Source organism: Anarrhichthys ocellatus, unplaced genomic scaffold (assembly GCF_004355925.1).
Source record: "Anarrhichthys ocellatus isolate YVR2014 unplaced genomic scaffold, GSC_Weel_1.0 scaffold136, whole genome shotgun sequence".
Lineage (NCBI taxonomy): Eukaryota > Metazoa > Chordata > Actinopteri > Perciformes > Anarhichadidae > Anarrhichthys > Anarrhichthys ocellatus.
Genome location: NW_022280166.1, coordinates 11,407 through 26,440, shown reverse-complemented (window position 1 = coordinate 26,440; position 15,034 = coordinate 11,407). Strand labels below are relative to the sequence as shown.

At 42.5% G+C, this 15,034-nt stretch overlaps 1 protein-coding gene across 2 annotated transcripts; it reads left to right on the top strand.

Moving 5' to 3' along the window:
* The first annotated feature begins 2,154 nt into the window (after positions 1 to 2,154).
* On the top strand, positions 2,155 to 14,390 carry LOC116399938 (trafficking protein particle complex subunit 8-like). 2 transcript variants are annotated; one of them, XM_031877442.1, is made up of 7 exons: positions 2,155 to 3,698; positions 8,275 to 8,358; positions 10,987 to 11,076; positions 12,022 to 12,196; positions 12,301 to 12,454; positions 12,594 to 12,684; positions 13,738 to 14,390. In XM_031877442.1, the coding sequence occupies exons 3-7, from the start codon at positions 11,034 to 11,036 to the stop codon at positions 14,121 to 14,123; spliced, it is 849 nt and encodes a 282-aa protein (XP_031733302.1). In that variant the 5' UTR covers positions 2,155 to 3,698; positions 8,275 to 8,358; positions 10,987 to 11,033; the 3' UTR covers positions 14,124 to 14,390. The 2 variants fall into 2 exon arrangements, with proteins under 2 accessions (XP_031733302.1, XP_031733304.1); XM_031877444.1 differs by lacking the exon at positions 8,275 to 8,358.
* Positions 14,391 to 15,034: the final 644 nt, after the last annotated feature.

The following is a 15,034-nucleotide window of genomic DNA, read 5'->3' as shown; positions in this document are numbered from 1 at the left end:
GGACCCCCTGTTGAAGACCTCTGCTGTAGAGGTGTTGTCTCTCTAGCGCGGGGGTTGGCAACCTGCGGCTCCTCAGCCCCTCTGTTGCGGCTCCCTGAGTCTACATCCACACTAACATGTTTTCATTTTAAAGGATCTCCGTCCACACGGCGTTTCAGCATCGTTTTCTAAATGATCTCTGTCCAGACTTAAACGCCTGAAATCGAATATCATGTGACTATTCACGTACACTGGGCATGCGGGTGGGTGCCGGTGTAAACAGGAAGTAGATTAGTTGCTCAAAGCCGCTAACGTGACTTCAGACGTCTGCTCCGTAGGTCCGATAACGCCGATGACACGCTGCTCGCTAATCGCTCCAATAACAGCTGCTTCCTCCGTAATAATGCAGACTTTAACTGAACAACAGCTGCTAGTAAAGACAACAAGGTCAGTAATACCTGACCTTAAATAAAAATGTTTTAATATGTTGTCAACTAAAATATGCATTACATTGGGTTCACAATCTTCACGGACACATTACACTGAATATAGTCACATCTGAAGTTAGCTAATGTTAGCAAAATGCTATCGAACGTACAGGTACATCAAGCAGAGTTAAAGTTAGCCTAATGTCAGATCACCAATGTCAGCCAGGTTTGCTTGAATCTTATTTCGGGACAGGTTGGTTGCTGTCATATTTTTAAGATGAATGAATTATCATTTGCCAGAAAAGAGCAGGCTAATGTAAAGGCTAATATTTCTTTGTTTATATTTTCTTTACACGCCGGCCCAAAGTAACTTTTGGTGTTATTTATTTGCCTTATGCTGCCCCGCCCATTTTCTTTTCACCTAATTTGAACACATTGTTTTTTGTTATTCCAGTTTAAATATCGTTCATAGTTTACAATGCTACTTAGCGTTGTAAACTATGAATGATATTTGGGAACATTTAGCAGCTACTCATTGGCGATCTGATGGTTTTACAGAACCACATCCATCAGCCAGAAGTGACTGGGAGGACAACATATGAAGATGGTCAGAAATCAAAGACATGTTTTATTACTTTGTAGTGTCTTTTCCAGATGGCTCAGCAATGAGGAACGACAAAGGTACCAAAGCATATCGGTACTTCTGCCGGTCCAACTCGTGGACGGTGTCTTCGTAATTACTCTCATTGCCAGTAAGGTCGACAAAGGTCTGCACAGAGGGTTTAAATTGAGTCGTTCATCTAGAGAGCGATTTAAACCAACCCGTCTTTACTTCAGAAGACAACACATATGATTGCGATGAGGAGAAAAACACACATAGCAGTATGTGCACCCTACTGCCCTGCATTCTAAAAAGGGTGGACTTTATACACATGTTAAAATGTTAACCAAATGGTGAAGAGCCTAAAAAAGGCCAATACACAAATGCCACCATCCCAAATGCTGAATAAATAAACATAGCAGCCTATTATAAAGACCATTAGATATACTCACTCAGTGTGAAACCTAGCCTTGTTTAGATGAACACAAAGCTGATCTCCTGGCCACAATACATGGCTCTTCCTGGGCTGTTCTGTCTCTTTCTGGTTTTCGTTTTTATAGCAGTGAGGCTCGAAAAGCTAAGCTAAAATATGTTGTGGAAAATGGGAGCAATGTGGAAATGGCTCTGTTTATCAGGAATAGTAACTCTTTGGTTGGCAGCCAAACAAAATGAGTTGCTGTTGCTCCTGCAAAGTCCTGACCTTTTCTAGACCTATGAGCTAATGGGTCCCTAACCCAGTCAAATGATTCGGTGTAGCCTGAGGGGAAAGTAAAAGATAACTTCTCCTCAAGAGTTTTCAAATGTTTTCCAATTATTTCACACAACTCAGCAGTGTTGACATGCCCTTGCCATTTTTAGAGAGGCCCTTTCCAGAAGTTGTTGCCAGAGGGAGTTCTTTGAAGGAATAAGTTAATTTTGTCTGCGTTTGTGAGAAGATTTTTGTTTCGGCCTTGTGTTCGCATACTCGTACACTAGCTCAGTCACAAGAAGGAGGGTCGTCCATCAATCACAGAATCGGCGGTTTGATCCCCGGCTCCGCTAGTCCATATCAATGTGTCTTTGGACAAGACACTTAACCCCAAATTGCTCCTGTAGCTGTGCCTACGGAATGTTGTATGTATGTTAGTTAGAGTCCTGATGGGCAGGTGGCACCTTGCATGGTAGCCCAGTCATCAGTGTATTGTAGTTTTAGAGCGCTTTGAGTGGTCGGAAGACTAGAAAAGTGCTATACAAGTGCAGTCCATTTAGCATTCAAATGTTGAGAAATGTCCGCCGTAGAATAGTAGTAGAACGGCTGTCTTCCGTGGTCTTTTGACTGTGGTTATGCTGACAACACATATCAGTGGTACCGTAAGGAGATAGATGGCTAGCTAGGTAGCTTCTCTGGAGCGGTGGGGAGTGAGGCGGATGGACCGTTGGACCCTGTGCTGCCAGTGTAGCATTAAAGCATGACGACATTTGCCAGCTAGATAACTAGCCAGCTGTCTGCTAGTTAGCTTGCCTAATTGTTAATTCCACCATGCTTTAATGCTACACTGGTTACAGAAAATGAGCCAAACAAAGTTGTCACTCATCTGTTGCGCTGTGACAAGAGTGTGTGCATGAAGCTCTAAGTTGTTCAATTACTCTGGCTCTCATCTCGCAACGTTATTTCTTCACTCGTTTTAGTTACTACTGCAAAAATCACCTCAGTGAGTCAACGACTTGTTGAAGGTTGGTTTAGTTTATGTGGACGTTAACATGCTTACTATGATGTGACCTAAAAAATGTCCTCATCTGTGGTTTTTGTGAGCAATATCTTGCACAAAATGACATTTTCTTTGATCACAAAGCTTCATCCACAAAGTGCACACTGGCCAAGAGTTGAGCATGTCCACTTATGTTCGTTGACTCATGAATTTGCAATGCAAATTTCCTGCTGATAAGCACCTTCTACAAATGTTTTTGATGTCCTCAATGCGTCCATCAGTTGTGCTAGCCTCGAGGGTAACTGCATCTGAGCCTAGAATCTTGTTCACAATGGCTTTTTTTAGATGACAAAATGTATGTCTCTGCCACAGCATGTGCCGATTTCTGACTAGGCTACTAGTTCAGATAGTAGGTGGCTAGCTATGAGAGCTCTCTCAGACGCTTTCATGGTCGTCCCCATGAAAACTGCCTGTTTCTCATTACAATCACACAAGCGAACAAAATACTTTTCATCAGGGTTAGGCCTGACATGAGGTTGATCAGCATCATGTCCAGGTTCTGTATTTTTCCTTTTCAAAAATTCCGAAGGCATAGCTGTCAATCTCTCGACTGGGCCTTTTGTGTTTTTACCACTTTTGTCACCTGAAGGCCACCGTAGGTTGTCTCCACACTTGGAAAGGGAGGGGTGTGCCGAGCGGTTGCGCAACTGTTGACCGTTTGAACCCGCAGTTGCCGCTTGCTTCTATAACAATTCTTTTTTTTAAATAAATGCTTGTCATCCTCTTCCCTAGGTCACATCCGGGACCCCAATAACCAGGTGCAGGTTGTGAAAAACCTACGCATCTGTGTCAACAATGTGGTGACGAGCCCAAACCCAGCATCCGCTGCCTTCAGCCCTGCCCAGCGCCGAAGGCTCAACGAAGTGGTGTTATCCTGCCAGCCACAAGAGGGGGCTGCGACCAACGTGATCACGGCAGGAGACTACGACCTCAACTTCAGTGGTAAGGACCGGCTCTGGAGTCATACAGGATTTTTTAACCTCAATGCCGATTTCAATAATCCGATAATGATAAATAAACTGATATACGTTTTTTTAACCAAAACGCATTATGTAATACAAAGTTCAGACTCCATTAGTCATATAGTCCTATAGTCATATGTTCTTACCGTGACTCAGCCTAGAGACACGACAGACCACGTTGGTACCCGACCAATCATTGCTGGCAGTCTTTCACGACGTGACCACGAACAGAAAGAAGATGCCTGAGATGGACTTTCAGGAATATGAATGTAAACAAAAAATGATGTCTGAAGCGGTGTGTAATCATACTGGCTGTCTTGTGGTCGGAAAAAAACTAAAAGAAAGAGACAAAACAACCTTTGACCCGTTCTTGTGTCTCACAAAAAGAGACAGTGTGGGCTGTCAATCCTTCAGAGTACTTGAGGCAACCTTAATGAATTATTTCAGCCAGTAGTGGAACCTAAATGGGGCTAGCTAACACCAGTGCAGGGTAAGCCACAAAGCAGACATTGATGGAACACATCGTGGGAGGCAAACACAATTTGAACATGCTACTCTTTCTGTCAGGACCCTCTACGTCTGTCGGTTCTGGTTCTAATTGGTCAAAACAGGGATTATGTGAAGTTATTGAAGAGTTGCGCATTGAATTGTCGTTTAAATGTATTTGAATAAATGTTTAATTCAGAAAAAGGCCCCTATAAATGCTCTACACTATCATGTCATTCTTTGGTTCTTGGGTTGTTACTACTGATGCGTTAATGTGGAATCAGCATTTTACTGATGGAGCTGGTTGAGGTGGATCTAGTTTTAACAATCTGGTACACTGTTGGGCAGTGCAAGCTATAAGAGTATATCATATTTGATCAGTTTATGTAAAAGCTTAACCTGTCAGGTTAAAGCTACAATGTACCCCCTAAAATGAGCCAGTCAGTCATTGGTGAAAGGCTCTGAGTCATCCGCCCCTCATGTAAAGACAGGCACAGTCACAGACACAGAGTGTCCTTGGGCCAGACACTTAAGCCCAAACTGCTCCTGTACTGTGCCTACGGTGTATGAATGTTAGTTAGTCCTGATGGTCAGGTGGCACCTTGCATGGAAGCTCCTCCCATCAGTGTATGAATGGGTGATGACATGTAGCGTTAAAGCTTTGAGTGGTCGGAAGACTAGAGAAATACAACTACAGTCCATCTACCATTTCAAATTGGAAGTTTTAAGGTTACAGTGTTACAAGTTTTCAGGGTTAACAGATGTAAATAAATCAGACTGCAATATATAAATCACAAATTTGTGTACACCAAAAGAATAAAAGACTAAATAAACTATGGGTTACAAATGTCAGTTAGTACCATCTCGGGTTGGTTGGGGTGCCTCCTCCATGTCTGCCCAAATCAGGTTAACTTGCGAGGCAGCTGGGTTTGCGAGTTCTTGCGAGAATCTCAACATTACTCCAAAATAGCTACCATGCTGGAAGAGGTATTGCCAAATCTCTGCCTGTGCCCTGTATACACTAGGGGTGGGGGACAAAATCGATACAGCATAGTATCGTGATATTTTGCGTGGCGATATTGTATCGATACACGGACGCCAAGTATCGATCTTTTATTATATAAACTATTAAAACAAATAAAAAAATTCTAGAAAAATCAAATCAATTGCTTTTTCAGTCCACTAGATGGTGCTGAGTTGTTTTCAGCATGATTGGTCAGCGTGATTGGTAGGAAGTTGGTCAAAACAAAGATAGAGACATCTGGCCTCACAATGGGGTTAAATCTGCCAACAGTAGCCAGGCTCATGGGGAGAGTGCAGCGCATAACTGTCTCTCTGCCCTTGATGTTCACGCATCGCAAGTTATACTGAGTTTTATAACTCTAATATCCTACTTATATAAGTTATAGTTCATATATTGAGTCCACACGTTTGCATTCAGTTAAGTTGGACTATGTAGTAACACAAACAGTTCAGTTTGTCAGGTTCATGCAACATTTATGACATTGTTGGTCAGTCTGTCTGCTTGACAATCCTATTCTGCTGCAATAAAAATGATTGAAGTGAGATGAACAGACTGAAAGCTTTATCTTGTTAGATAAAACATGTTGACACAGTTTTCCTTTGGGGACATAATTTGAAGTTGAAAAAAGTAATAAATCGCAATATAGGCCTATGTTATCGCAATACTCAGAATATCTTGATATCGTATCGTGACCCAAGTATCGTGATAATATATCGCAGGATCTCTGGTGATTCCCACCCCTAGTATACACCTTCATATCGCCCAACCCTACCTGGAAATCATCACGTTTGTTTAGCAGCAATCCTTCATTAGCCAGTATTATCGAGGGGAGTGGCATCCATGTCTGCTTACCGCTGAGTCGTTGAGCCTCTCACTCCTCTCCTGCCCTGCTTATGTATGCAAAGACCACAGGCGGTCATTTGTATACGTCACACATTCACATTCAGTTTTACCTCCAAATAACAATCTGGATAGAATGCTGGCTGCTGCTCGCGTTTCTTTACCCTAAGCCGAAGTGATGTCACCATGATGTTCAAGTGTGAAAATACGGATATTCAGACTAGAAAAAATCCATATTTCTAATTGTCTGACATTATGAGAATGACATTAATGAAATAGAATTGTTGTGAAACGAAATCTTCAGACTGTTAATTTGTCAGAGGATAGACCCTTGGATAAATGAATAAATCATCTCATTTTTGGAAAAAATAAAGAGCGTTGTCGGAGAAAGGCAGACGGAAGGGTCTACATTATGTGTTTGAAGGATACATCTAGGATGTGAAACTGATTCAGCAGTGAAAGCAGGTTAAAAAGATTACAGATCACAGTGTTAAAGTGAACCACCACATCACCTGGAGATCCAGACAGAAGACTGTGGGTACATCCCAAGTCTCTTATTTGTCATTTCCTCGATCCTCACTTGAACCGGAAGTTGTTCTGCTCCGCCATATTGCTCTTATTTCTGCTCTGAGGAGAGAGGAGGGATCTCTGAGGAGCCATGAGCGAGGATGCACGAGCACCGCCTTCCAGGAAGTGTTTTAACGGCCGACACGCCCCCTAATTGTTCATCAGTTATGTGATTGGACGCTGCAGCCGATCTGACTGACTGAGTTTAACACCAGAGTGAAGACAGATCACACAATAAAGTCTAGTTTATATTTGATTAGTTTTCTGATTCAACATCTGATTTAAATAAATGTTCATTGTAGTCTGAACAACAAAAGGACCACAAACAACTTTCTTCATTTATTAGAAAGATTTGTGTTTTCATGATCTGATGTTTCCCTCAATAACTTTATTATGAATACAATTAAAGTCAGAGATTTTTACTTTTTTACATTTATCATCATTTCATTCAGTTACGTGAGGCGGATCATTCCTGAGTGTCTGGTTTGATGAGTTTTATCATTTAAGTTTAACCTGAAACATGGAGCCTAATAAATTAATTCCAGTATTCAAGAGAAACCATAATCATATTCTGGGTTAATAATTATGTCACAATCCTATATAAATAATTCATAAATAAGACGAATGCATTTTGTCGGTAGAAATTCGGTTCTGCGCTTAAAAACAGGACCGTATAAAAACATCTCTTCTCTGGCAGTGATGAAGTGTCCTTATTAGTAAAAGTACAGTGATCATGTGAACAGACACAAACTCTGTGAAAAGTCTCTCCAGCTGTTAAAGCCGACTGACAGCTGATCCAGCTGTGATCAGAGACGTCGCTTCATGTGACGATACAGAAGAAAGGACGTCTATTTTCTCTTAAAACATATTTCTTCGTTTCCTCTCTCCTCGAATGGTTGCCTTGCATCTCTCCATGCATCCCTGGGGGGGAAGGACTAAGGCACAAGGAAAAGATGCAAGTGAAGGAAACAGGGATGTAATGAAGAGACTTGGGGTGTACCCAATGACACTAAGGAACACTGTTAAGTAAAGCCTTTAAATCTGGTCTTTATTCACTGTTATCATTACAACGCTAAAGTAAAGGCAGCATGTAAAGACATTCTGTATACCATCAGTAGCTAGCGTAGCATAGAAGTGCTAACACTGGTTAACGGTGTGCTAACGTACTCTGCTAATGTTAGCTCCACTTACGTTTTAGAACCGCATATCTCCATCCAACCTCTTAAGTTAACGAGTATCACTACTACACAACATTTAACCATGACTAGCTCCAAATCCACTAAACCAGCCTGAACATGAACAACTGTGAAAGGGTTGATGAGTCAGTGATGAGGAGTCAGTGGAGCAGAGAGAGCTGTCACACCCTGGTTGGAGCTGGCCGATGCTATGCTGTGATTGGCCAGTCTGCGTTCCAGGGGCGGGGTTACTTACCAGTTACTTTTCAGTCTGTTCTCTACTTCAAATTACAATGACACAATTAGCATGAGGAACAATGTAATTAATATAATGAAAGGCCATGTGACATTTGCCTCTATCATGCTTTTCCACCCTGTTTTGTTCCTTGGTCACCTGTAACTTTTCATTTTGAATAAAGAGATGTTGCTAACACAAGCCCTGGCTGTCTGCTTCCACCTATCAGATCACTCTCTTAAAGCTAGCGCCCCCTGGTACAGTGCCTGGAAAGAAACACTGTCTGAAGTCAGCACCTCCAAGCACTACACAGGTATCACTGCCTCCTGGCTGATGTGTGGATAGATGTAGTCCTCTCAGCTTCTCTCCTTCTAGCCTCCACTAGCTGCACTGTCACTCTGCTCTTTGTTACTGTGTGGTGGCTGCTTTCTTCTATGTGTGGCAATGGTTATTTATGAGATGGGGCCAGATGCATAAATGTGTGTGGACAAAAACCATGCATACACCTTTCCCCACACATTAAGTGGTATTTATAAAGGAAGAATGTGTCACCTCCAACAGACCTCAGACCAGTCGGGCACAGTTTTCTAGAGCCAGCTGCAGATGAAATGATGAGGAGAATAAATATGAGGGGATTCATCTTATGGTAGAATATAGTTTGTATAGCTTGTTTCCCATAATCCCTGTTTATGTTTATATTTTTAATACCCATCTTTCTGTAAAATGTCAATCAAAGTTGCATTTCTAAGCTTAATTACAAGTAATTGCCTATGAGTGAAGAAATGTATTACTTTTTTAGATTTACTTTTGAGCCATTTCCCCGGGTGCATGATTTTTGAATTTCATTAAGTATTTCAATATGAGGTCTACTGATTAATAATTGATTCTTTTTCTGATGATACTTATTGTCACTGAGATATTGCATGTGATAAATGAATGGCATTATGACTGCTGTTCTGGTGCTGTTGTCACTCTGTCAAAGTAAAACTGAGCTTCTTGTTTGCTGTTCTCTCTGATGGCTCTAATGGTGGAGGGACAAGATGTGTAAACTGATCTGTGAGGCCGTTTCTACATCCAAACGGTGGAAGTGTAAATGACGCTCCATGTGCCACAATGATTTTGATTTATAACACAGAAGCAGGTAGAGACAGAAGCAGAGTTTAATGCATCTGGCCCCTGATCCTCGTTTCCTCTGTTCTTAACTGTAGAGCCTTTATTACCTTTAGCCCCCTCATGACGCTGCTGTTATCCAAAGATCTAATGCAGTCCTCATCCAGCGTTGATCATCAGAGGCTGTGATGAGTGGGGTTCTGCCTTTACTGACACGGTGGTGGCTTAGGGTTCACCTGATCCCTGACTTTTTCAGAACAAAGGTGCAAGAACAAGTAATTGGAATAATTTGCCAAGCTTGACATATTTGGAGATCAGAGTAGAGTTACAGAGCTGTGAATTCAAAAACAAAATTAATTGGTTAAATGCCAGAATCCCATTAGATGAGCATTATAGAGGTCAGCGTATTTGTGTTTGTCGAACTTGTGCTTCACAACCTAGCGAAAATGATGCTGATACATCTCAGTAGAGGAATAATGGCCTCCATCTGCACAATGCCCATGTTGAGCTGTAGTGTGACAGCCCTGTGAAGGGGAGGTCCTGTAGCTCACTATGTCCACATGTACAAACTCAAGCAGGTGCAGTACAGTGTCGTACACATTTAATTCCCTTCACCAACCTCTGTATCTCCATCTCTTTAGAGAAGGGACAGGAACAAAACTATAAAAAACCAACGTTGTTTTGCAGTGGTTGGTTCCTCCCTTTGAGGTTGGTGTGCACTGTTAGATAACATGACGAAGTGCAACACAGCGTCGGCTTGATTGGCAGCTGAGCTGGAACAGTCTGTGTGTGTTGGAGAAAGATGACCGCTATGTTCCACTGTTTAGTAGTCGAGGATCAAAAGGCTCATTTCATTCACTGAAGAGAGTTAGCATGCTGCTCCAATGTAACTGATAACAAATAAACACATTGTCCTCCTTCACAATGGGTATTTATGCTTCTGGTATTACAACTGTGGCTAGTTAGGTAGTTGGTTAGTAGTGTTGTTGCGATACTAAAATGATGACTTTGATGCGATACCTGCCTAAACATGTTGATACTGAAACATTTGGAAAGTAATGTAATAATAGATGACAGAACATGCGACTTTGTATTAAAACAAATATTTTGAGTGTAGAAGCCATAAAACAGGCGTGGATTATTATTAATATCCAACCAGGAATGGAGAAGCCATAACTTAGATCAGCTACACGTTCACATCTTTACCTTCACATGTCACACTGCTGCTTAGAACTGGTACGAGCAGTACTGTAAGCTATTCAGTTATCAAAATGCTCTGTTAAGCATATCTATCTATCTATCTATCTATTGCTTTTATTGTGAAAGGTAAGAACGAAGGCGTGAAGCTCTACTACGCTGCTAATGCTGTTGAAGATGTGCGAGCAACAAAGAGGTTTCCATCTTGATTGATATGGCGGAGCCTCTGTTATTGTTGTTACCTTCATAAGTGTAGGAACAACTCATAACCCTCATCTACAGTACTTTAGTGCCATGTTTCATCTGTGCGTCTGCTTTATCGACAAGCTGTGATATGTTGGTAAAAGCACTTGTATTTGCAGTGTGTGTTTGAGAGAAACAAAAAACAGTTGGCACAGCGAGTGGAAGCGGATCTGTGCACACACACTGCCCCATCACATTGACTCAACTCACAAATACGTCTCTTATTAAAACACTGTCTTCCTTAAAGTACTGATACTAATACAATGGCGTATAGTACCGCTTTTAACGGCAGAGTATTGTGATACCTTTCTAACAGTGATATACGATGCAATAGATAGAGTAGAGTGTTTGTTGGATGAAATCCTCCATCTCATTTTGTCTCTGTTTCTAGCGACTACGCCCTGGTTTGAAGCCTACAGGGAGAACTTCCTGCAGTCAATGGCCACCTCAGACCATGAGTTCCTCAACCACTACCTCGCCTGTATCCTTCCGCCAGTGAACAAAACTGGCCTCTGGTCAGGTCTTTTCATGAGTTTGCAGTTAGGCTGAGCAGTGTCTTGGTTCATCAGTGTGATCTCGTGCCATGTCACAGGTTCTGTTTGAATACACCACTGTAAGGGGAGGGGGAGGAAAAAGTACTAAGTGGAAAAAAATAGTGACGAGTATTTAGAATCTTGCTGGTAAACTTTTAAACATTTTTATCACCTTAAAGCTCCTAAAAATGTGGTTTCAAATCTTAAATATGTCTCTAACAATAAATAATAATACACAGATTTTGATTGAAATGTTGCTTATTAATCTTGATTTGTTTTCCCAACTGAGTGTCGCTCACTTCACAATACTCAGGAGAGCTCACACAAAACACAATTAATAAGGAAAACTGTTTTTAAATAGTTATTGTGAAAAACATAAGCAAACAATAAACACACTGCCAGGCTTACAGTTGAAGATCAAATGTATATTAATATCAAATTAAATATATGAATAATTGAATACATTTAAGTAAAATGAAAATCGAAAAAACTCATGGGGTATTTTGTGAATGTGGACCTTCGGGATTGTGTGCTGTGAAGCAGCTTGTGATGCTAACATTAGCTCGTCCAGCAGCCACAGTGCAGCGCTGCCAACGGGGGTTGTCAGTCAGATTTCTAAACATGGTCATTATCATCCCGACTGTCCCGCTGTAGCCGTTATCATTCAATAACAAACTGATTTTGAACTCCATGATTGTATTTGATAAATGAGTCATTTCAAGTACGAGACTACTTTAAATATTTTTTTTTATTGAATGTAAATTTACATCTCTGTGTCAGAAACCTTGTTTTAGTAGTAGCAGTGTTTGGCTCGCATAGACCTTCTGCTTGAGTGCACCTGCTCAGTTATTGATCCACATGGTTGTATGTCCTTGACGCTCTGGTCCTGTCAGGCCTGCTGGTGGTGTCCTCCACCGAGACGGTCCCTGTGGAGCAGTTCCTCAAGCTCTCTCAGGAGCAGCACAGGATCCAGCACAGTGGAGATTACACCAACCCCAAGTGGTTCATACCCAACACGCTCAAGTACTACGTCTTACTGCATGACATGAGCGAGGGGGGCGAACAGAGGTACTGAACAGAATTCCACTTTGCATCGGCGTTGTATATTACGTGGTGTATTTCTCCGTTAAAGAACTATGAATGACCAGACCTTGGTGTTGCTCCCTCTCCAGGGCAGATTCAGTGTATGAGGAAATGAAACAGAGGTACGGTCACCAGGGCTGCTACCTGTTGAAAATGAACTCTCGTACCTTCTCGGCTGAAGAGGATGAACAGATTCCAGACCCCTGGAGTCAGTACCTGCACAGGAATAATCTGCCGAACCAGGTGAGCGCTGCGCTGCACTGACTGACCATGGTCCAGTGTCTACTGCGGGCACGGTCGCCTGAGAGCACAACACGTCAGCCAGAGGATTCTCTGTGGTGTTCTGTCTAATAATGTGTTCTCATGGTGACCCCTGTTGCAGGAGGTGCTTGATGATGCAGCTGTGAACAGTGCTGCTGTTGAGAATAACATCAGTGCAGCTGAAGTGGACAGCCATCACACTACAGAGAAAGGTCTGTCAATTCAACAGCTCCTTAACATACTAACGTTGGCTTCCTCTTGTTTAGACAACCAACAGCTGTCTTCTGAGTTATCTGAGCAGGATCTATTCCACATTATTTTAATAACTACATGTTGTTTTAACTTAAAGTTTCTGTGAGGAACTTATAACTAGTTAAGAAACACTCTCAGTTGAAAAATGATACCTCTAAATGAGAGAAGATTGTCTATATCTATATAGTTATTTTGAATGCTTGCCATCAGTGCCACCATGTCAAATTCCAGCAAAATCAGTCAGACACACCCAGATCAGCCTTTGACCCACTGTTGGAGCTTGTGCGAGGAGGAGAGCTCAGCTCCCGACAGCAGTGTCTCCTCCTCCTCCAGGAGCAGAGCTTCACCTCGCTGCTCCGCCGGTCCCCGCTGAAAGCCAACATGGTCACCACGCTGAAGACCCACGACGTATTGCTGGGCCCACTAGCGGGAAGGGAGGCACAGGAAAACCAGGACTGAGCGGAGAAACACTACCACTTTAGTCCACAGGGACTGCCAAAATCAATACAAATGGAAAGTTCCTCATCCTAACTTTAACCCCCACACACACACACACACACACACACACACACACACACACACACACAAACAACTATGGCTCAGTGGAAGAGCAGGGTCGTCCTTCAGAGGATCGGGGGTTTGATCCCTGGATCCACTAGTCCATGTTGATGTGTCCTTGGGTAAGACACTTAACCCCAAATAGCTCCCGTAGCTGTGCCAGCAGTGTATGAATGTTAGTTAGTCCTGATGGGCAGGTGGCACCTTGCATGGTAGCTCCTGTCATCAGTGTATGAATGGGTGTGAATGATGACATGGAGTGTTAAAGCACTTTGAGTGGTCGGTAGACAAGTACAGTCCATTTACAGACACACACACACATATATGATCGTAGGGTGCCTCACCAGTAAACCCTGATGATCCTCTGGTTCATCTGCACAGGGCTGATTGGTTGCTGCGACAAAAAAATAGATAATGTCTTGATTGAGCTTAATTTCTACACCGTTTCCCACCAGACGGAGCCTCCAACAGCCTGGAAAGCCACCCTCTCCAGCTGGACACAGCGAGCAGCTCGGGGAGCCTGCACACCCTCAGTGCTATCAACCCTGAGCTGAAGAAAGGTGCGAGAGATCCAGAGAGCCTGGCGGGGGGAGCAGGGAGCCACGGAGCATGTCTGACCCTGAATGACCACGACCACGTCAGACAGTTCATCCAAGAGTTCACTTTCAGAGGCCTGCTGCCACACATAGAGAAGAACATCCGGCAGCTCAACGACCAGGTACAGCTCCAAGCATTGACCTTCCATATTATATATGTGATAAATAAACATTCACTTCCAGCTTCCTCTATCACCACTGAAATGGATCCACAGAGGCAGACCGATATATGTAAATATGATTAGTTTTTGGTGTGGTTTGGGAAAAGTGGCGCCACCATATGGCCACTTATGTAGCACTTCATGTTCTTCCTGAAAACGATTGAATCCAAGGCTCATGCTGCCCGGCGGAACCTTCTTTCTAAAGATTGTCCGCTGCCATTTTCAGATTTGTTGATTGCGATACAGTTTCACAACTCTCCCCACACGCTTGTAAATAGTATTATTACATTATGGCAGTGGAGGGCCGTGCATTTTATACCTGGGCCTTCTGTGCTGTCCTACTACACTTGAGCCATCTCCTAATAATCTCATTATGACGACACAGCTATGGTTATTTGTTTCTATTGGTGTAACAATACATGTATTCGTATTAAACCATTCGGTACGAGGCTTACGAACCGAACAATACGTTTGAATAATACTAGTGCATTTGGAAAATGCAGAAGCTTAAATTGTGGGAAATATAATGTTTTCGGTGGACTGCGCTCACGTAACAGACAACGGACTGTGTGACCTCTGAACCCGCAACAATAACAAAAAACAGCTGAGGCTGCGGCACTGCACGTGTCTTCGTGGGGGCTAAGCTAACTAGCTTAGCGGGGAAACAACAGCCCGAACGGATTCAATTGTCCGGACAATAACCCCGCGCATGACGGGATGCTTCGTCATTAACAGACAATGCATATAGTCCAAATCAATATAATTAACACAATGACAAGAACAAACTCACAAGAACCAGTCACATATATTTATATGACAACAAAGCAATAAATCAATCCAGCAACACAGCAGCGCTAGAGCACGAGCCATTCATATTATTCATAAAAACGACACGATAGACAAATGAACACAGTAGTAACGATACTGCAGATGTAAAAACGCAAAAGCACTTCATTTACCAAAGCTGCTGTTCACTTAAAGACAAAGTCCATCCT